The 24,035-nt window shown below is 36.2% G+C and overlaps 1 protein-coding gene across 2 annotated transcripts in view; it reads right to left on the reverse strand.

Annotated features, from left to right (window-relative positions):
- The window catches only part of si:dkey-22o22.2, a 368,709-nt gene that overhangs the window by 100,696 nt on the left and 243,978 nt on the right, over positions 1 to 24,035 (reverse strand). For both annotated transcript variants that reach the window (XM_073926494.1, XM_001921088.9), the window contains 5 exons: positions 21,014 to 21,239; positions 16,433 to 16,637; positions 9,123 to 9,234; positions 2,891 to 3,140; positions 888 to 1,030 (listed from right to left, as the gene is read on the reverse strand). In XM_073926494.1, the coding sequence (XP_073782595.1) occupies positions 888 to 1,030; positions 2,891 to 3,140; positions 9,123 to 9,234; positions 16,433 to 16,637; positions 21,014 to 21,239 (936 nt within the window). The remainder of the gene's footprint in view (positions 1 to 887; positions 1,031 to 2,890; positions 3,141 to 9,122; positions 9,235 to 16,432; positions 16,638 to 21,013; positions 21,240 to 24,035) is intronic.

Raw genomic sequence — 24,035 nt, forward strand, 5'->3', positions numbered from 1 at the left:
CTATTTGAACATAGGTAGGTGTAAATGCCTAAAAGTGAGTGCTGGCTAACTACAGCAGTCGTAATTGTCGATCGCATATGAAGCAGGAGATTTCGATGACATATGATTACGTGCAGTGCTTAATTTGTGAATTGCAAGGTCCCGGAACAGATCGGGGTAACGCATCCGGCATGTTACCCGAGGATGTAGAGGTGTCGCACATGAAAGTGAAGAGCGAGGTGGGGAGGGGGTGGTGGTGGAGAGATAATGGGACATTGGAAGGCGGAGGGGTGTCGCGGACGTAAGTTAAAAGCCAGGGCGGGGGTTGGTTATCACGGATGAAAGTGAAAAGGGTTGGGGAGTCGTGAAAGAAAGTAAAAGTGAAGAGCGGACAGGGGTGGATGGCAAGTGAGGAGGGAGATCCGTAAAATTAGGTGCCAGATCAAATTTCAGAGGTGCCGGTTCCGGATCCAAATCCGGATCTGGCGTGTTCCGAAACAAATTAAACCCTGATTACGTGTGCAGTTGTAGTGCTGTTCCATTTCTTAGGGCTAAATTTTGAAGCCCTTCCACTTCACACTTAGCGGTACAAAAATACAATTAGAATTGGGCCTTACTCGCCCTCAATTCTTGTAGAATTATTTAAAATTCTTTTCTCAACTAAACACAAAATTATATATTTTGAACAATGTTGATGTTTTTGAAGATTCTTATAGAAGATCTACTTTTGTGTTGTTTAACTGCAGAAAGAAACTCATGAATGTCTTCAATCCACTTTGAGGGTGAGTAAATGGTGAATAAAGTTCCATAATGGCATGAACTACCCCTTTAAGGCCTTGGATTGGATGTTTAGATGCCGTTGCCATAGCAACAAACTTTAAGTTTACATCTAATTTGACTCGACTCACCCTTCTGGTTGTCCAGTTCAAAATTGCTGTCTTCATTTCCCCCAGTAATGGCATACGTTACGCCATCCCCGTCTGGGTCTTTGGCGTGCACAATGGCTACTAGTGTTTCAGGCCCGGCGTCTTCAGAAAGGAAGGTTTTATATCTGCAGAAAAAGAAGACAGAAAGAGACAGATCAGCCTCAGAACATCACAGACCCACCATCTGCTTCCTCTACACGGCCTCTGAAGTGCATCCCAGGGCGCACACAAACAACCACGCAGTCCCTGCACTGAGAAGAACCAGAGCAAATCCTAACATAAACACACACACTGCAGCTCTAATGATGATACACCAACACCAGCTCCTTTATATGTCTCCCAAACTCCTACCAAGGGAGATGATGTTCTGAAATAGTGTGCAGTGTGTGTGTGTGTTTGTGCGCGCGTGTGTGTGTGTGTGTGTAGACAGCTTGCTTGCTACACTGTGATTGTTGTCTTTCTGCTGAATCGGACCAAATGTCTGCCTCTCCTTCTGGCTACATTTAATAAATGCCAGAGCCGTATAGCCTGACGCCTAGCTTTCACGGGACCCTCGGCTCGCTTCTGCTCTGATGAAATCCCATTGTGAAGGAAAAAGAGTGTAAAATTCATATCTCTATATTCCCAGGCTCTCTGAGACCAGGCTGGAGGAGATACTAGGAAAGAAGAAGAGGACTACACAGAAAACAGAGCAGACAGAGAATGTGAAAAATGAGTCAGGTTAACATGTCTCAAAATAACATTTAATGTCCATTTATTATAGAATATTAAGTAAATATTTGTGCTGAATATGTATTATTATTAATAAATATATATAATATATAAATAACATATTTCACAATACATATGAATGATAAATAAATATATAAAAATATATATTACATATAAAATATGCCTAAAATAAGTTTTATATTATACAATAAATCATTTTGTGAAAAAAAAACAATTATTAGTAATGTATATGTATATTAAATAAACACTTTAATTTTATTAATAAATATAAAAAATATATATAATAAATAATTAAATAAAAATATTTATCATATTGTAAAAAATCTAATGTAAAATATATAATAAAAAATTATGTGAAAAAATATATTATTATTATATATATTATATTGCTAAATATATTTTATATTATATAATAAATAATTATGTGAAAAAACATGTGTAAATATTATTAATAATTTCTGTGTATATTAAATAAAAAACTTTAATTATAGTAATAAATAAATAAATAAATAAATAAATAAATGAATAAAATAAAATAAACATATAATAAAACTAAAAAATATAAAAATATATATTTATTATATTGCTAAAATCTATTTTGTGTTATATAATATATAATGTGAAAAATATGTTCAATTATTATTAAAGTACATTAATTATTAAAAACATTAATTTTCATAATAAATATAAATAACATAAAAAATAAAAATATATATGATGAATAATTAAATATAAATATTTATTATATTGCTAAATTGTTACAAATATTTTAGAATAAATAATAATGTGAAAAAAATGTGTAGAGTTACTATTAATGTATATGTATATTCAATCACTTTAATTTCAATAATAATTATCATTTATTTACTATATAATATTTAATAATGCATAAAATATATCATATATTTTAAATATATTGAATGATAAATGAATATATAAATAAAATTTGATTTGTTTATAATAATTATAAACACATTTGACCAATTGAATGATTAGCTAAAATACATAAGCAAATTAAATTAATTAATAATAGGTATTTATGTAAATTATAGTGATTATGTGAAAAGCAAATGCTCACGGTTGATCTGAGAGATTGATAGGCAGTTATAGAGTTTACTGTTAATTCAAAATTAGTGAAAACTACATATATTAACATAAAGTGTAATAATGTTTTTAAAAAACAGCAAATAATAGACGAATAATAAACAATAGATCAAAAACAGAGCAAAACAGACAGAACAAAAGATTCATACATTGTTTGTGAAAAGACAGGGGCTTCATCGTTGACGTTGGCCATGCGGATGCGGATGGAGGCAGTGCCCGTGCGAGGTGGTGTTCCCTTATCCACAGCCACCACGGTGCACTCATACATGTGGTTTGGTCTCTCATAGTCCAGTCTCTGACTGGGGCTCACAACTCCCTGGGATGTTATGTCAAAGTCTACGCTCTGGATGAAGTAAGACAGTTCTGCGTTCAGGCCCGTATCACAGTCCCGTGCCAGAACTAGAGAGATAGAGAGAGACAAAGAGAGCGTTAAACATCAGGTCACGTTGACTAAAGGCAACAGCTAGCAATAACACTGCAGTAAATTGTGGCGAAGGCAACCTTGGCAAGGATCTGCTCTGGGTCAGGCACCGAAAACAAATGCTGGCTCTTAATCATCTCTATGCTCTTCTTCAGACAGTTGTGCTCTCATTAGGGCTGGAATGTTCCTGTATGGTGCTATTCAATATCAATTACAAGCTTTAATGTCACCATGACCAATGCTTGTGTGGTTTTGAGTTTAAAGATCATGGTGCAAAAGCATTAAGGTAGTGTCCGAATACACTTTTGCTATTTTAAGGAGGGGAAAATACAGTTTTCGCTGTAGGGCATGGTCTAACAGAGTTGTGCTTATTCTCTTAATGAGTTATGGGTGTGTTTTGAGCATACCGTGAATTAAACTAATCAGAGGCTCGTCTCCTGTTTCCTTCAAGAGTCAGTTGCATCGCGCCATGGCACATTTGCTATTTACATGCCAGACTTTGTAAGTGAAAAAACTGAACGCTTCATTAGCGAGAAAACAGAGTAAAACTGAGTTAAACAGACCATCTGCACTGTGAGGATAAAGAACAAGATTCCTCCATTTAGCCTCTTTACTTTTACACTTTACTTTACTCCTTTACTTTCCTGGATAAGGAAACAGTGTTGTATGCACTCCACTGAAGACATTCATTAGCCTACATATTTATTTTTTTTTGTTGTCAAAAAACCCAAACACACGTTACACGTCTTATTCTATTGTCCCATATGATGATGCATACATCTCCAAAACCTGACAGATGGTCAAATCTAAACTTGTTTTATTAAACAAATATCATTATGCATATATTAAATAATACTAAGAATAATAATATTATACAAATGCAAATTGTCATGAATTAACTGAAAAAGCCCCCTGAGGTAAAGGTGGCAGTGGTTTTTATATTTATGTAAAAAATTATAATTTTTAACATTTAACATTTTATAATAATAATATTTTAATCCTCTATTTGTTTTGTAAAGATGTTTGTGTATTGCTGTACATCCTGTTTGTATTAAACAATGTGTAAGCGTTTAGACCTGCATAGGTGCACAACTAATGCGCTTTGTGCTGGACTTTAGACTAGCTTTTATATGGTCAATGGTGTGGTCTACTTCAGTTCCTCAAAATAGCAATGCACCAACAATGCACCTTAACACACCTCTTTATAGACCAGCACGCCCATGAGTCCACAAAGTGGTGTAAATGGATTTGCTATTTGAAAGACGTGGCACAAAATGTGCGCTGGTATGAAAATAGCAACAAATCACATTGTTCACATCTTGCGCCTTATTGCACCGGGTGTATGATAGGGCCCTAGATGTTTAAGTTAAGTTAAAACATTAATAATTAATTGAAGTTTTTTTTAAATACAATTAAATATAACACATTTTACTAAATTAAATTTTGACTTACCCCCAAAAATAAAATAAAAAATTCAGTGGTACAAAAAAGTATTATTATTTAATTTATATTTAATAGACCTCTTTGTAAATACATTAAAATGATAATTATCACCTTCCTAATAAATGTTAAAGTCCTTAATATGGACCTAAACATACATATATTTATATTATAAAATTTATATTACAGATCAAATATTGTAAAATGATATAATAATAATAATAATAATAATAATAATAATAATAATAATAATAATAATAATAATAATGCTTATTATTATTAGTAGTAGTAGTAGTAGTAGTAGTAGTAGTAGTAGTAGTGTAGTAGTATCGAAAATGTAATATATTCCTGGCATGGCACAGCCTAAAAAGAAAGAAAATATTTAAACTCCCCATTTTATATATAATGGACCTGTTTTTAATACATAAAAAGTTTGATTATTACCCTTCCTAATTCTAATTAAAATCCTTAATACTGACTATAATATTTACATTATAATATAAATATTATAAATAATATCAATATAATGTAAATATACTGAACTATTTCTTTATTATTATATATTACAGGTTAAAAATTGTGATTGTCTGCTATGCACATCAAGGCTTATTTGATTATAAATGCAGTAAGAAAAGTCATATTGCGAAATGTTGTTATTATTATTATTCTACATTCATTAATTTTCCTTCAGCTTAGTCCCTTTATTGGGAAACACACATACACACCCATTCTCACACATACAATAAAGCCAATTTAGTTCATTCAATTCACCTATAGCGCATGACTTTGGACTGTGGGGCAAACTGGAGCACCCGGAGGAAACCCACGCCAACAAAACTCCACACAGAAAATATTACTATTATAATCATTATTATTATTATTATTTAAAATCTAATTTATTCCTGTCACAGCACTGCCTAATTTCACAATATACATGATTTTACTGTATTATCTTTGATCAAATAAATCCAGCCTTTCTAAGCATTACAGTAATCTTAGACTTTTGACTGGTACTGAATATAAGGTGTCATATTAATAGAGCAAATATTAATTAAAACTATGTAGTGGTAAATTTGATCAATTTAAGTGGCCATCTGTCAGTGGCACGGTGAAAAGCTGCAGTTGACTGAAGCAGATCAAAAGTAAAAGTGGAGGAAGGCTTTGCTGTCATTAGGCCCACAGCCAAAGTCAGGGTCCTGTATCATTATATTGCAGGCAAGCTGTCATCACACTCAGCCAGCCAGCCAGCCAGCACACTCATTTACTACAGCCACATGACGACCCTCTAATCTCCAAGGCAAATAGTGAGTGCCCACAAATGCAGGGACTTCCATCAGAAACCATCTTGCTCTCTGACTTGAGATAAAGACTGACCCTCAAGGATTGCATGATTCTGCGATTTCTCTGTTTGAAGCGAAATCATGCAAATGTAATTCATAGATCTTGCAATTTTTTTCAGATTTCCCACATATTTTGGGCAATCAGGACACCGTTCAAAGCCCCAATGTGCTAAAGAATGCCTTCTGCATAGTTTTAAATTCAAAAACATTATAGTAATTATGAACAGAATGTGCTCGGAGTGCAAAACCTCAAGTTGTCAACACACACTTTTGGTCCGGTGTGTTATCCTTGTCATGGGACGTTATCGCAACGAACATTCAAAGCCTGTTTGAACTTGGCCACAACATTCAACATTTGCTTTCTTAGCATAACAAAAGTTAAAAATGTATTGGAAAGTATTTATTTGTTTTACATTAAAAAGAACATACAATACATATATATTTAAGAAATACAAAACAAAACAAAACATAGTAAACACAGTAAATAGTAGTATAGCATTATATTATCTGTAACAATAATGATAATACCAAGTAAATAAAAATACAAATAAAAAATAATAATAAATCAGAAAAAACTGTACATTTAACAATCAACATTTATGGATAAAACAGTAATAGTAAATGATAATAATTAGCATATTTACCATTATTCATTTATAATATTATTTTTACGTCCAATAATGACATCAAATGATGTTGATATTTGGTTGATTTTAGACTGTTGTGAAATAGAAAGCAACCAAAATCCAACATCGAGCCAACATCTTAAACCAACATCAGATTGACATCAAATATTGACAGTTATTTGTCAGGTATGGCAACCAAAATAGACGTCCACTAGACGTCATAATGATAGCATTCACACAACGTCAAACTGTAACATCATTAGACGCTGATATTTGGTCAATTTTAGCTTGTGTTGTGAAATTGAAAGTGTGAAATTTAACGTCGAGCCAACACCTTAAATTAACATCAGTATGACGTCAAATATTGACAATTATTCGTCAGGTATGGTAACCAAAATCTGACGCCTGATAGACTTCATAGTGGTAACGTCCACATAACGTCCATCTATAACATCATTAGTTGTTGATATTTGGTTGTTTGTAGGTTGAATTGAAAAGTGACCAAAATCCGATGTTTGTCCAATGTTGGACATTGATGTTGGGTTCTGACATCAACCTGATCTCATTTCCACCCAAGATGCAAGGTCCCACTGATGTCTTGTTAATATCCTGTGCCTACCATGGACTACCTAGCATTTATTTTCAAACATTTTTAAACATGGTACAACAGGTTTTAGGGGTAAACTCTAGTTTCTCATTGTTTCTCTTAGCGTTTAAAAAATTACAGAGATTGAAGGTTCTTGAGATAAAAAAACAAATAATGAATTAAAATTCTTAAATTTGAGTATATATTCACAGCAATACAATAAATGAAATACTTTTCATTTGTAAAAACTCACCACAAAAGCCGTAGATTTAATTGTAAAAATCTGATTTAGTTTTTGCAAAATCCTGGAGGAACTGTAAAGACTTGTTGCGGTGGTAGAAGCAGGTGGTATACTGCATATAGACAAGCATAAACAAGTGTCTGAGCAAAAGCACACGCTCGAGAAGTCATACGGCCAAGATTCAAACAGAAGGTTCATTAAAAATACAAGCCCTAATACAGTGTCTCTTAGGGCTACCTATTACCATATTTAATGCATGCGAACGAGAGCCCGGGCTAAATTAAACATACCAGTTAGGCGGCTTGGGATAGAGAGTAGAAAGGTGGGCTAAGGTTGGGCGAGTTTTAAGTGCGATGCTTCGCTGTGCGCTAAATCCTCTCAGAGAAGTTTTCCGTGCGATAATTGGAGCGCGTTCTGCACTTCTCTTCCTGCTAGGCCCTATTAAAAGCCGGCACCCAATTTACAGTCTAATCCCGTTTTAAGGTAAACAACAATAATAATCTTCTCTCCCTTCTGCCAGGCTCCGCGCAGTCAACGATTGCTCCGTGTTTTGCTTTTTTTTTACTCCGGCTCACAACAGAACACATTTGATAAGCAAATAACAGCCCCAGCTGGTGTTTGTGTGAACCTGCTGCTTTTACATGTTGAGAGCGAGAGAAAGAGAGCGAGGGAGACGAATCGGGATGAGAAAGAAGACACAGAGACAGAGAAGGAAAGTTGTTTTGCGTGCACCGCGCTGAAACACAAGAGCCAACTGGAATCAGAGGCAACAGCCATTCTGTTTGCATATGGCAGAGAGTATGTGTTTTCATTCGGGGCAGTGATATGTTAACATCACTGAATAGCAAAAACGCAGTCGGCATTCAGAATCTGTGCATCCGCCTCACAAAGCGTGTAGGTCTGCCAGATCTGACTCACTTCTGTTTTTTGTTGAAGTGACTTTGATGGCTAGAGGTTTGCTCAAATCCCAAATGTGCAATAGTAAAAGTGATGCCTGCCATAACAAGCACCACCAATTAGGGTTTATGAATATTTATTCAAGCAACTAATGCACTCAAGCCTCTTTCTAAAACAAAACATGACATCTCATTCACGTGTGTGTGTGTTTTTAGCTTCTAAAACACCTTCAATTACGGTGATAAGATTGCAGATGGGGCCGGTACAGATAGATAAACAGGTCCCATCCCATTAACACTTGTGTTTTAGAGAAGGAGGTCAGACATGCCTCTTCTTCAGAGCTATCTGTCGCTATCAGGCATTATTATCTGGAGAACATGCAGGGGGGGGGGTCGTAGCCCCCCAAAACCCATCACGCCCATGTGCCACAGTTGAGTTCCCACCTCTGTTGCCGGGTCGCAGTTACCAACCTGCGGTTATAAAGCCCACAACATCAGCCACAAAATGGAGATTTGATGCTTTGACAGTCTTGACAGAGCTCTTCGGGATGATGAGAGATTGAAGAAGAGAGAGCGAGAGAGACGGGGGCAGAAAAGCTCCTCTGCCTGGGAGCCACCGAGCTGGCTTTGATTACAATCCATTTACCACCCAGAAAGCGCTGCCATAATGAATTATTTCATAATTACAGGACTGAGTTGAAGAGACACTCGCCCCCGCAGAGCAACCAGCAACAGCACCTGCCTCAAGAGCAGGACCGCTGGGGGAAAAACACAGAGAGAGAGAGCGAAAGTGAGACGGACACAGAGAGGGAAGGAGAAACAGACACTCACCCTGCAGTAAAGATGTGCCAGTAGGGGTGGTCTCAGGGACGTTGTCTCGACTGTAAATGGAGTGCATAAACTCTGGTGTGCAATCGTTTTCATCTGTGATGTGAACCACCACCTGCAAAAGTAAGACATTCAGACAGAGAGACGCTGTTTAGAAAACAAGAGTGAAAACATGCGAACTGTTCATGCAAAAGGAAGAAAACAACTCATTTCTAAATTAAGAGAATAGCAGTGTTCACCACAATAATAGCATCACATAAAAGTTGAAAGCACTTTTACAGCAAATATTATCATCCAGTCAGAATCTATCCTGGTTTAAAGAGTTCAGGCATTTAAAGCAGCAGATGGCAAAACTTCAACAATTTTCAGCTACTGAAGATTTTTAAAATAGAGGTAAATATAAGAAAAATAGCTATTCTGTGCCGGACTGCCCAGCAGCGTTAAGCAAGCTAGTTTAACTCTCCCTCCAACTGTCATTACAGCTTTCACACTGGATGTAGAAAGTGCTGTGCAGTGCTATGAAACCCATTAATTTCAATGGCTTGTGCTACGCAAAGGTGGTTTGTTGAAGCACTTATCAAGGGCCAAAAACAGCAGAGCGTATGTCTCTATGCGTAAACAACACAAGCTGCATGCAAATTTTTTGCTTTCTGCCCAGAATTTTCATTTTAGCGCATCAACAATTAAGAGAATTATGATAAGTAACAGGAAACGTCTTATTCATCGTAATTGTAATACCATGTGAAGTAAGTATTACAACATTGTAAGAGTAAGTGAATCTATCACTTGATAGATTCTTTTTCTTCTCTTCATCCATCAGTAAAATATTAATTTAATAGATGTGTAATCATAATGACTAGATGTATGTACATCTTTTTTTTATCTTAAATGTTGTGGGACGTTGCAATTTGTTTGAAAATGAAAATCGGGTTGATGTCAGAATCCAAAGTCAGACTGACGTCAAAGTCCAATATCGTACAGACGTCGCATTTTGATTACTTTGCAACGCAACCTAAAACAACTAAATATCAACAACTAATGATGTTACAGCTTGACATTGTGTGGATGTTACCAAAGTATCTATGAGATGTTGTATTTTAGTAGCCATACCTGACAAATAAATGTCAGTATTTGACATTAATATGACGTTGGTTTAAGATGTTGGCTCGACATTAGATTTTAGCCACTTTCCAACACAACCTAAAATCAACCAAATATCAACATCATCTCACATCATTATTGCACATCAATATAACATTGTCCTTACACACTGGCGACCTAAATCTAACCTAATATTAATTCTTATGATGTTGTGTGTCTGCTGGGAATCACTTGACGGATATTTTTCTTTTTTTCATCCATCAGTAAAACTAATTTATGTAAATCAAGTAGTACAAAATATTTTGGGTGATGGAATGGACTTTTCTTTTACAACAATTCACCTGAGAAATATTGCATGGTAAAAGACAAGTATTTATTAAAAATACTTCTAGCATTCAGTAAGAAAAATGTAACTCAAAAGTGGCTACTACTTGAATCCCCTACAAAATCTGAATAGTTGGATATCATAGATAATGTTTTAAATATGGAAAGAATGTCTTTTTTTTTAAAAACTACAATTGGACAAATACCTGCATTATTGTGAGAAATGGACTGTACTTATGCCTTTACACAGCGTGAACTGATCTTTATATGCATTTGTTAATGGGACCTGTAAGAAAATATGTGACCAGTCAACTGTTCCTTTAATTTCTGTCGTGTTATTCCTTAAAAGAGAGATAAAAGTAAACAAAAAATAATGATAGCAAATTTAACAGAAAAAATATATTTCAAAGATTACAGTCAACCAGGTTCTACAGAAAAACAATGGTTGACCTCAATATTTGAATGTAACATGGATAAAACATCACTAAATCTATTTTAGTCTTTAATTATGGCAAATTTGACAGAAAAAAAAATCAATTTCAAAGGTTATAGTCAACCAATTTCTGTAGAAAAAAAAAAAAGGTTGACCTCAATGTTTGAATGGAACATGTATAAAATCCCAGTTTTAGGGCATATTTAATACGTCACTTGGCTTTCTGGACGCTTTTGGTTAAGAATGTAGCCATGTGAGAAGGAAACGCATTAAAAGAAAAGACCAAACAGAACAGAACAGCTGCGGTGGAAGCCACTGAATGCAAATGTCTAGACCGCCCCACAAACCCCAGTCAAAGTCAGTGTGTGTAGACTTTAATGTAGCAGATCTTAGCTGAAGCTCAAATGATAGCTTATGGAAGGGCTGTATCGACATTCAGGCTTCTCTCTGTGCGGCGATTTGTAAGCATTCAGACTGAATACTGGCACAGGATTTGACTTTGACCGAACAGAGGCCGAGGGAAAGCAGGGTTGGTGTTCTCAGTGGGAGTGTTAGACACGGTGAGGGTGAGTCCCGCACAACTGCTTATCTCAGAGGAGCAGAAGTGCCAAGAGGAAAAAAGTTCCTTACGCATAACACACACGGCACCATAGCTGACCAGACGACTCTAAAAACCATCAGGACAGTGACTTAAAGCCCATGCAGCTCTGCATTATGGTTGATTTTCTCTCCAGTCCCCCCTTTACAGATCTACCCAATGGAGGGGAACGTTTTGTGTTTGTTTCATAGCCGCTGGAGGCTGAATCTGGCAATAATGAATCTGAAGTCTGCTGCTGGAGGAGAAGCACTGCTAATAACAACAACAACAGGGGTCTAAAAGAGATGAAGAGGCTTCTAGTGAAGCTTCATCTTAATGAAATCATTTTTTACACGCTAAGAGGACAGACGCTCAATCTTCTCTCCTTTTTTCTTCTTTATTCTAGTCTCCTCCTATCGTGTATGTTATTTTTCCTAAAACATTAAAACATAAATATTTTGGTTGTTTTGCTTCATACTTTTTTCTTTTTGGACTGACCAAAATGGTTTTGCTGTCGTTGTGTTTCTTTCTTGATCTCATTTCTCGCATTTCTCTTAGTTTTTTTTATCTTCTCTTGTTCTGTATCATCAACTCATTTGTGACCCTGAACCACAAAACCGTAAATAAAGGGCAGTTTTTGGAAATCATCACATTTAAACATCATCTGAAAGCTGAATACATAAACTTTTCTTTGATGTGTGGTTTGTTGGGATTTAACTATTTTGGAAAATCTGAGGGTTCAAAAACAAATTTACATTGAAAAAATCTTACAAATTAAGTACTAAGCAATAGATTTTACTAATTAAAAATGTTAAAAGTTTATCTATGCACTAATCAAAGTTTTGATATATTTACTGCAGGAAATGTACAAAATATCTTCATGGAAGATGATCTTCACACACTTTTTGGCATAAAATAAAAATGTATAAATTTGATAATGTATTTTTGGGTCTTCCCACAAATATACCCATGCAACAAAAGACATTTTGTGGTCCAGGGTCATATTTCCTTTCTATTTTCTTCATACACTACCACACAAAATACTTGTCTTCGATTCAAGTTGTAAGAGCAACAAATAATAACTGACATGTAGTTGATGAAAAGTGGCAGAAGGTAGATTTTCCCAATGAATCATCTGTTGAACAGCATTTCAATTATTAAAAACACTGCAGAAGACCTATTGAAACCCGCATGGAGCCAAGATTCTCACACAAATCAGTCAAGTTTGGTGAAGGAAAAATCATGGTTTGGGGTTACATTCAGCATGGGGGTGTGCGAGAGATCTGCAGTGTATGACAACATCAGCAGCCCGAGGTATCAAGACATTTGTGCTGCCCATTACAAACCACAGGAGAGGGCAAATTCTTCAGCAGGATAGCGCTCCTTTTCTTACTTCAGCCTCCACATCAAAGTTCCTGAAAGCAAAGGTCAAGGTGCTCTGGGATTGGCCAGCCCAGTCACCAGACATTGAGCATGTCTGGAGTAAGATGAAGAAGGAGGCATTGAAGATCAATCTAAAGAATCTTGATAAACTCTGGGAGTCCTGCAAGAAGCTTTCTTTTCCATTCCAGATTATTTCTTTACTAATAAGTGATTTGAGTCATTGCAGAGATGTATGGATGCAGTCCTCCAAGCTCATGGGAGTCATATGCAACATTCATTCTTTTTCCACTGCACCATGACTTTATATTCTATACCATTCGTTATTTCTGTTAAATGACAAGACTTTTGTCTAAGCAAAGTCACCCCTTACTGTTCTAATTAAATAATTAAAAATCAAGGCATGATCATGTTTTATTTTAGTAAAATAAGCGTAATCTAGAGGCCTTTGCCTTTCATATAAGCCACCTCTGATACCAAATGATCAACTAGAATTATTTATTTGTTGTTCCTAAAACTTGGATAGACGACAAGACTTTAGTCAGGTACTGTATTTTTCGTTTACACATGAGCTTCACATGTTATAATCACATATAAAACACACATGGGAAGCAAAAGAAATGTCTGATTTCGAAACATTTTCAGATACTAAAAGTTGTCAATCATTTCCCCCTACATGAAGATCCCCCTCCTAAAACCACAAATTTCTGGTTTTATGTGTGAATTGAAAGGGATAGTTCACAAAAAAATTACAATTTACTCACCATCAAGTGGTCCCAAACTGTTATAGTTTCTTTCTTCTGTTAAGCACAAAAGAAGATTCTGAAGAAAGCTGAAAATAGCTAACAATTGACTTTCAAAACAGGAAAAACAAATACTATGAAAGTCAATGATTACAGGTTTCCAGATTTATTCAAAATATCATCTTTTGTGTTTAACTGAAGAAAAAAAAAATCATAAAGGTTTGAAACAAGTAAAGGGTGAGTAAATGATGACAGAATTTTCACTTTTGGATAAACTATCCTTTTAAGCTCAGTGTTTTTCTATGAGGGTTTCCTACTTATCGTCTTTTGTCTCATTGCTTCTCTTTTCATGTACCTTGTATTGTATTTTCTCCTCCTCTATTTTTCTCTTATATAATCTATTCGTTTTAATCTGTATTTTTGCCATTCTTTCCATTTAGTCATCTCTTCTTCTTTCCATCATCTTCTCCTCTCATTTCGTCTCATCACCGTTTTAGCCTGTTCTCATGGAGTCGTCTTCGCAGATGGTGTAATCATTTGGCAGGGGGCAGTGACTCTGACAATTATCTGAAAACGTGTGTATGTATGTGTGCTACTGCTGCTGGCACAGACACACTTACACATCATTGTGTCTCAGCCAAGTCCATCAAGAGGACTCAATTAATGTGGAGGAACTTCTGCCAAACAAAGAAGATCAACACGGAACGATAACAGTGCAAGCCACACACACACACACAAATGGATACATTTGCGCTTAATAACAGCACTAACAACACTATACATCAAACATCTGTCATATTTTTGCTTGCTAGTCTCATAGCAGTCACAGCTGTGGTGTGTGTGTGTGTGTGTGTGTGTGTGTGTGTGTGTTCTTGATGGCCTCAGCCTCGCATCCAATATCTCATTACTGCTTTTCTGCTGATATGTGTATGTTTGTTTCTATTTGCGCTTGCGTATGCTTTCATGCATATGTGTGTGTGTGCGTGTTATTGTGTGTATCAAATCGCGTGTTTCTTTCTTCTTTGAAATAAACAGATGTGTCATGAAATTGTAGAAGGCCTAGATGTGAAGAATGACTGACAGCTACATATTCAGCATCATGATGTCAGGCTGTACATGGTTTATCTCATTATGATCGTTATTAAAATAAGCAGAAAAAAAGAACAAGTTAGTTATACAGTGTGCATTTTTAAGGTAATAAAGAGTCAAAAATTATATATAATAATGTATTTGTCTTGATCACCAATGATCAAACCCTCATAGATCGCTGGAGAACATTCACTTTCACTTGGGTTACAATTCTACCATATTGAACTACAACTCCCTTCAGGCACCACACACACATACCTGTGCCAGTTTTCCATTGATTTGACACACATACACACACACACGCGCACGCGCGCACGCACACACACACACACACACACCTGGAAGATACTCAAGACTAATTACACGGACCATATAAACAACACACACACTCAGACATTGCTGAGTCTTGTGGGTACATGTTTTGTAATTATGAAGCGTTTTCCATGTATAGTCTCTCCATGTTTTGACCATCGCCTTGTTTTATAATTCATCCTGGCTGCAGCCTGTATCAACCATTTACTTTTTATCTGACTACGCTTCTTTATTTCCCTGTATGTTACCGTTTACTCCATATTGTAACCATCACCTGCCTGATCATTCTCTGTGTAATGAAAGTACTGCAAGTGGATCCTAAACTCGTTCAGCACCCTAGTGTGACAATTTTATACCCTTATACTGCATTATTTTGTGGGTCAGTCTGATCAATAACTCAAAACTGTGTTGTTGGAATGTTTTTTTTTTTTTTTTTTTTTAAGAAAGAATAAATCGGTTTGCTGGGAATAAAACCCACAATTTTGGTGTTGCTAGCATTAAAAAAAGGACACATGTTTGCAATAACAAAATATTTGTGTTTTTATTATTACAATATTACAAAACCTTTTTCAATTACAAGTATTACTAAAACATGTTTTATTCAGTTTAAGGTTGTCAGTAAATAAAAACTAGTATAAATAATATAAAAATAATTTTATTAGTTAATTATATGAGTTATAAAATTTGTTATATTGTGTGTATTTCAAAATTAGTAAAAATTATATATATATATTGAAAAAAAAAATCTGATATACTCCACATATGCATATCTGAAGAATAAATCAGTTTTCTGGGAATCAAACCCATGATCTTGATGTTGCTATCCTTTAAAATAAAATAAATTTGCAATAAAAAAACAAATTCTTGGAAAATAAAATGTTTAAAATTTTTGTTGCTAATGGTGTCTATTTGATCAATTATTTAAACATAAATGGTGTTCCATTAAGCAATATGAGAACTCATTCATTCGTTCATTTTTTTTCGGCTTTATTATTTTGGGTTGGCCACAACGGCATGATCCGCCAACTAATCAAGGATAAGTTTTAAGCAGCGAATGCCCTTCCAGCTACAACCCATCACTGGAAAACATCCATACACACTCATTCACACACTTATACACTACGGACATTTAAGCTAACCAATTCACATAAAGTGCATGTCTTTAAACTGTGGGGAAAACCGGAGCCTCCGGAGAACAAATAAATTCCACACAGAATTGCCAACTGACCCAGCTGAGGCTTAAACTAGCGACCTTCTTGTTTTGAGGTGATCGTGCTACCCACTGTGCCATCATGATCCTTACCATGAAAACTAAATTTAAAAAACAATTAATATTTCGGTTCAGATTGCTTACCTCTGCCATGTTGCTCAGTCCTGTATCTGGCTCGGATGCTCTGACTTGCAGGTGATGTAGATGTTGTCCACTCTCATAGTCTACAGTGCGTGTCAGACTGAGCGCTCCGCTCTCCTGGTTTATGCTGAACAGGTTGCTCGGGTTCACCAGCAGCATGTAGGACAGAGTCTTCCTCTGGAATGAGATAGCCTGGACCACTGCCACCCTAGAGAAATATACAGGACATACAATCAGTGCACAAGTCAGCATTTCATCTATGCACTAAATTTTGTGAGAAAAACAATTAAAGAGGGAAACTGCAGTGCTGTTCCAAAATATAACAACCAATGTATTTCAAAAATATAGATTTGAGGTCAGAATTAGCCCACTGTATATTTTTTCCCAATTTATGTTTAATGGAAAAAAGATTTTATTAAACATACTACTAAACATAATAGTTTGAATAACTAATTTCTAATAACTGATGTATTTTAAGATGACAGTACATTATATTTTACTTGACATTTTTCATGATACTAGTTTAGCTAGTTTAGCTAGATACTATTCAGCTTAAAGTGCAAATTAACGGTGTAACTGGGTTAATTAGGGTAATTATGCAAGTCATTGTATAACGATGGGTTTGTTCTGTAAGGGTGCTAATTATATTGTTCAGAAAGTCATGATTTGCACTCATTAAATAATTATTTGTATAGATTTTATTTCATTTTACATTCTTCTGTGATACAAATCAGAAACGTTTCAGCACATTACCTTTCTCAGTGTGTGACACAATCCTCTCACTCCACCCTTTTCTCCCACAATCAATCACATTACGCCATTAGTTAGACAATCGCTTAAAAATTTGAAAACAATCTCATTTTCATTTCAATATACTATAATTACTCAGACAATAAATATTTACCTTCTCCTTTAAAAACATTATTTTACAGGAAAATAGCATATCAATTATCATCATTCACTTGTTTATGTTTACATAAATGTTATGAAATTCCAACAGTCCAAAACATTAAAAATAAATTTTCATCACATTATGTGTACCATTACATGTTCAAAATCCATGATTCACAATATTAAAGCTAAACAACAAACCGTTAAAGAAACACAGAAAGGTCCAATTCCTTATTTATTCCTCTTGGTGTAAGTGATTTTAATTTATGAATCCAGAACGCTTCTCTTTTGTAATAATCTTTTATTCAGATTATCTCCTCTATGTGACTCAAATACTTCTTCAATTCCTATAAATTGTTTAACATCATATCCAAAATGCTAATAATATTGACTTAAAATGTTTAAGAAAAAATAAAACTGCTTTAATTCTAGCCAAAATAAAACAAATAAGACTTACTCCAGAAGAAAAAGATAAAAGGAAAACTTGCTCTATTAAACATAATTTGGGAAATATTTGAAAAAGAAACAAAAATTCGCAGGAGAGCTAAACATTTTATTTTATTAATTTATTTTAATTCTATTAACTTAACAAATTCATGTTACTTCTTCAGCATACAAAAATATCGATAACATGTTGCAAAATGTATACTATGGGCTGATCAGTGTATTTTACCACTTATTGGTATCAACTGTATTAAACCTGATAAGTAGAGCAGTTTATGTCAGGACAATGTAGCTAAACAATCTGCCATAAAGAACTATGAAAGCAGTCCAACTGGAGCATGTAATATATGTGAAGTGGTATCATCAGAGCTTTGTTCAACTTACCAATTTAACCTAAAATTAATACATTCAGCAGAATGCAGCTTATTCATTTGCACAAAGACAGAATTGCTTAACACTGGTGTTTTAATGGCACAGTAATGCTTCCACTGTATGGCTTTTTATTGTGCTGTCTCTGGATGAAGATAAAAAGCAGAGACCGAACAGCGAGTAGACAGATTTGAGCAAATTAAAGTCTAAAGGCCAGTTCACACCATACTGACAAATGCAGACAGATGGCAACAGACACTTGATGGGGTTTAGTAAGATCAGAGTGTTAGCACTTTTGGCTTCTGTTGGAGTTTGATTTCAGCTATTGAACATGCTGAATTTGTGCGAGTGATATTGATGTGCTGAAAGTGTGAAATTGCTTTAAGTAAAACTGTAGAATAATGTCACTGAGTTCATTCACCAAGTTGTGCGAACAGCACGCAGCATCTGTGTATGTCTTTGTCAAAGCCGAATTAATGTGATTAAGGTGTTTACATGCCTATTTCTAGTGATTAAAAACGCCGTATGCCACATTTTTAAAATATGTCTGTGGTTTATATGATTATGAGGATAATCCCATCAGTTTAATTAGAGTATTGTTTTGAATGAGGTAAAGTTTAATTGCAATATTGCCTAAATCACAACTGCAGAAATGCTTATGTTCATGTTGTATCATAATCTTGAATTTGAACTGTTAGTGTAAGAGAAAATGTATTCATTTTTTTTGTCAAATAATCATACACTGTAAAAAATCCTGGTTGACTTAATTTTTTAAGCTGAATCAAATTAACCTTATTGATCCATTGCACTTACAGTTAAAGTCAGATATATTAGCCCCCCTGCATTATTAGACCCCCTGTTTATTTCTCCAATTTACATTTAATAGAGAGAAGATTTCTTTAACACATTTCTAAACATAATAGTTTGTTCTGTAGATTATCGAAAAAATTATAGCTTAAAGGGGCTTCTAATTTTGATCCTAAAATGGTTCATAATAAATTTAAAACTACTTTTTTTTTGCCGAAATAAAACAAGTACAGCTTTCTCCAGAAGAAAAAATATTATCAGACATACTGTGAAAATTTCATTGCTGTTAAACATTATTTGGGAAATATTAAAAAAAGAAGAAAAATAAATCAAAGGGGGGCTAATAATTCTGACTTCAACTGTGTATCAAGTTTAACTGACTTAAAGTCTGACTTAAAGTTTGCGCAACTTATTAAATTTAGTTAGAACATGATAAACTTAGTTTAATAATTTACAATGAAATAACATATGCTGTCATGACTATTTGATTTTTCATTCATTCATTCATTTTCTTGTTGGCTTAGTCCCTTTATTAATCTGGGGTTGCCACAGCGAAATGAACCGCCAACATATCCAGCACATTTTTACGCAGCGGATGCCCTTCCAGCCGCAACCCATCTCTGGGAAACATCTACAAACACTCATTCAAACACGCACTCACACACTACGGACAATCTAGCCTACCAAATTCACCTCTACCGCATGTCTTTGGATTGTGGGAGAAACCGGAGCACCCGGAGGAAACCCACGCGAACGCAGGGAGAACATGCAAACTCCACACAGAAACGCCAACTGAGCCGACCCAGCGACCTTCTTGCTGTGAGGCAACAGCACTACCTACAGCGCCACTGCTTCGCCCTAATTGATTTTTCACAGTGTGCATAGGTAATGAACAATTTGGACTTTATTACAGAGCTATGCAGTTGACAGTGTATAAAGTAGATAAAAGTGCAGCTAGTATTAAATATCTAGAATTTTTTGAGTTTGAACTACACAAAACTGATTTATTCATCAATAATATGTCCCAGTAAAAAGTGGGCGGAGCTACAACTGCCTATGTCTTAGCATAGTGGGAGCTTCAAAAACAAGACTAACATTCTATGCTAATAATTAATGGGCGGGGCTTTCCAACCTGTGATGACAGGTACAAAGAGAGAATGTCAATCAAAGTGTTTCTGTGGACTGTTTTTATGAAGTGTGATTATAAAAGATGAAATTAATTAATTTAATTCCATCTTAATTTAATCGGTTTAATTCACAGACTGTTGCCCCACAGCCTTCCTATAAAAGTGATATTTGCTTAATAGACCCCCTTTAACACCAATAATATCTTTAAAATCCACAAAAGGTTCTTGCTTCTTCACTGAAGAATGCACTAGACTCTTCATTGGTCAATTTTATGGGCAATGGTGTAAAAATTTTCTTTAAGAACCTTTATTTAGCATGAATGAGCTTTGAATTGGACTACTTTTTGATGGCAGCAGACCACAAGACATCAAGATTTTGAAAAAGGCTACTATTTTCACATTTACAAATGGAAATAATGCATGTCAGAGATATCTCAGTGGTTGATTGTGGCTCTCTTCCCATGTCATCACCCCACTTCCACACTCTTTAACTTTAATACGCCTGTCTTTCCCCTCTCTTTTAATACGTCGCTCTTCCCATGATTAGCTGTCCTCTCCTCCTTCACACAGATTATTATGCTCGGTTCTGTGCCAGTGCCCGAAGGGGGGAGTTCAGACACTGCTCTTCATGTTTATCCAGAAGTTTCTTTTAATAAATATTTGAATTTGAGCACGCTTTCAAATTCAGAGCCTGGGGACAAAATGATGCATCTGTGTTCCCCGTCTCTGCCACAACCCTCTCTTCTATTGAGTCCGTCCCCCCCTCTCTCAACCTCCGCTCTCCCTGCGGGCCAATTGTTTCATGCAACAGATGACACATAAAGCTTTGGAGTTGGCCACGTTCACACAATCCTTCTCTTACCCTCTAATGAGCAGCAAATTGTGAATCTTCTTACACACAGATGCACAGCAATACACCCACTGACACACAGTTTGCTGTACTCACGCTTGGCCCACCGCGCTGCTCTCTGGGATGTGGATGGTGTAGGTGGTGTTGGTGAACTGAGGGGGTCGAAAGCCGGCCAGAATGAAGAGAGAGGCGTGTGTACCCCTCCTGCCCTGAGAGTCCACGGCCTGGACGGTCAGTGTGTATTCCTTACTCGGGGTCAGAGGGCGACCTGTGGTTTTCACTTCTCCTGTTGTTTGGTCCACTTCAAATGAATCTTCTCCACCTGTGACAAAAAAATACAGTCATTTAATATTGCTTGAAATACAATTAAGATGAAATTAAATATTAAGGTTGCAGAGTTGCAGCTGGAAGGGCATCTGCTGAGTAAAACATGCTGGATAAGTTGGCGGTTCATTCCGCTGTGGCAACCCCAGATTAATAAAGGGATTAAGCCAAAAGAAAACGAATGAATGAAAGAACTAATTAAATATAAAATAAATATTTTAAAAATTAAATACATTGAATTAATTAACATAAATGAAATAAAAAATATTTAAATATTACAGCACAGATTTATGTAACTGTATTATGAAGTATACTTATATATATGCTTTCTTAATTAAATTCTTATCATTATTTTCAAGTGAAATAAAATAAACAACAATTAAACTGTAAACTTTTCAGTAAAACATGATATATACTATACGTCTACTACTATAAAAATAATATAAAATGGCTTTTTAATCTTCAAAATGGTGAATTGATCAGACGATTTTAATTTAATATTATATTAAAATAAATAAATACATCTAAAAAAATAAATACATCGAATTATTTGACAAATTAAAGAAAATACTTTAATATTATAATTGTTATAATATTATTATAATGTTTTAATATTATAGCATCTTTCTGTAACTGTATTGTAAGGTTTGTATTTTTTATTAAAATCTAATTATTATTTTTAAGCTTAATAGAAAATAAACAAAAACTAAAGTGAACATGGATAAAACTGAAAACTATTCATAAAAACGTAATAAATACTATATTACTACTACTACAGTAAAAGCTAATATAAAATAGCACTTAAATTTTCAATGTTGTAATTTATTCAAATTACTTTAATTTAATTTTTAAATTAAACAAAACTATTTAAATATTAAATAAATAGATAAAAAGTAATACACTGAATTAACTGACAATAAAAAATATTTTTAAATGGTTTAATATTACAGCATAGATTTATCTAATTGTATTGTGAAGTTTGGATTTTTTTTTTTTAAAATAAATTCAAATTATTATTTTTTGGGCTAAATAGAAAATAAACAATAATTAAAATGAACATGGATAAAACTGAAAACTATTCATACTAACATAAATACTATACTACTTGGTATGTGAAGGAAGCTGGACAACGGAGTAGAGGATCCACTTGCAGTATTTAATAACAAGCACAGTCAGGCAGGCAAAAGTTGATCACAGGAGCAAACAAGTGCATACAGAGAAGCCAAAGAATCGTCAGTAAACAGGTGAATGGTCAGGACAGGCGGCAAAAACAACATAAACAGAGGAAACGCGTCGTAATGTTCACTAACAGTATAACAAGTCTCAGCAACTGATGTGTGCGTCTGTGCTGCATTTAAAGTCCATGTAATCAGTTCATAACAATCCTCCGGCTGTGTGTGTGTGTGTGTAATCAAAGTGAAACAGGAACAGGCGTGAGTGTGTGGTGCATGACAGGATTTGTAGTTCTTTTGGTGGCAGATTTGTAGTTCCCCTTCGGGGGGAACTTCAGCACTATAAGTGGATTTGATTGTAAAATCCACGCATTGGGAGGTTCGGTTCAGAAGCTACTCGTCTGAAAGAGTATTGAACGGGCCAATTAAGAATGAATTGGCAGCGCAAGCCTGCGCAGGTGAGCGGCATAAGCAATCAACTGAGTATATAAGCTCACCTGGCGCAGCAGACGCTATCCTTTTCGCTTCAGAGACTTTCTGATCGAGTCGATGAGGGTTCCTCCTGCTGTGACCAGCGATTCTGAGCGAACGAGAGCATTCTCCCGGTCCAGAGTGTGTACACGCAGTGGCAGACGGTCGAGCTGGGTTTCTCCCTTGCCTGGCGTTCTTTGGGTCCGGTCCTCCAGAGCGGTGCGTATAAAGTTGCAAACTTCACAGAAAGAGCAACACAGTCGTGCAGCACGTCCTTATCAGGACGGCGCTCCGACTGTGCGTTTCTGGATGCGGTGGTTTCCTGTCCTCGGATGATGGGCGCGGGCACTGTGTTACATGTCTGGGGGTCCAGCATGTTAATGCGCTGCTCGCGGGCAGTTCATGTCGTCATTGCGATGCCATGACTGTTGCGCAAGATCGCGGTTAGCCTTTGCAAAAAGGCGAACCACCCCAGTTGTCCCCTGCTCTGCAGCGGGCACTCGGGCAGATCTGAGGGTTTCAGCGAGAGATAATCCGTCGCCCACGGGCCCGCGGACCTCCCGCTCCTCTAAGCGCTCCATCCAAGCTTCGGGCGGAGGAAGCGATCCGTCTAACAGATGGTAGCCCTTACGCCCGATGACACCGGAGACCAGATGTCCACCGCGGCATCGGAGGGTGGGCTTTCATTGTCCGATGATGATCCAGACCCGCTCGCCCCCTTCGGGCTGGTGAGCGCTGTCACTACGGATCCTGAAACGGACATGTTAGCCGTGCTTTCCCGGGCTGCTTCGGCCGTGGGTTGGAGATGGTTTATCCCCCAGCTCCGCGGCCGGACCGACTAGAGGGGCGTTCCCTTCTTCCCGGAGGTGCACAGTAGGCTCACGCGGTCTTGTAAAGCACTTTTTTCTGCTCGTGCTGCGTGTTCCTCCACCCTAACCACTCTTGACGGTGAAACAGCCAGGGGGTATGTGGCGATTCCTCAGGTTGAGTGCGCGATGGCGGTAAATCCGCGCGGCGCCTCTTCTTGGCGGGGTCCGCCTCGTCTCCCATCCAAAGCCTGTAAGTTATCTACCTCCCTCGGAGCTAGAGCTTACATAGCTGCGGGCCAGGCTGCTTCCGCCTTGCATGCGATAGCCACCTACCAGCGCTAC

Source organism: Danio rerio, chromosome 16, assembly GCF_049306965.1.
Source record: "Danio rerio strain Tuebingen ecotype United States chromosome 16, GRCz12tu, whole genome shotgun sequence".
Lineage (NCBI taxonomy): Eukaryota > Metazoa > Chordata > Actinopteri > Cypriniformes > Danionidae > Danio > Danio rerio.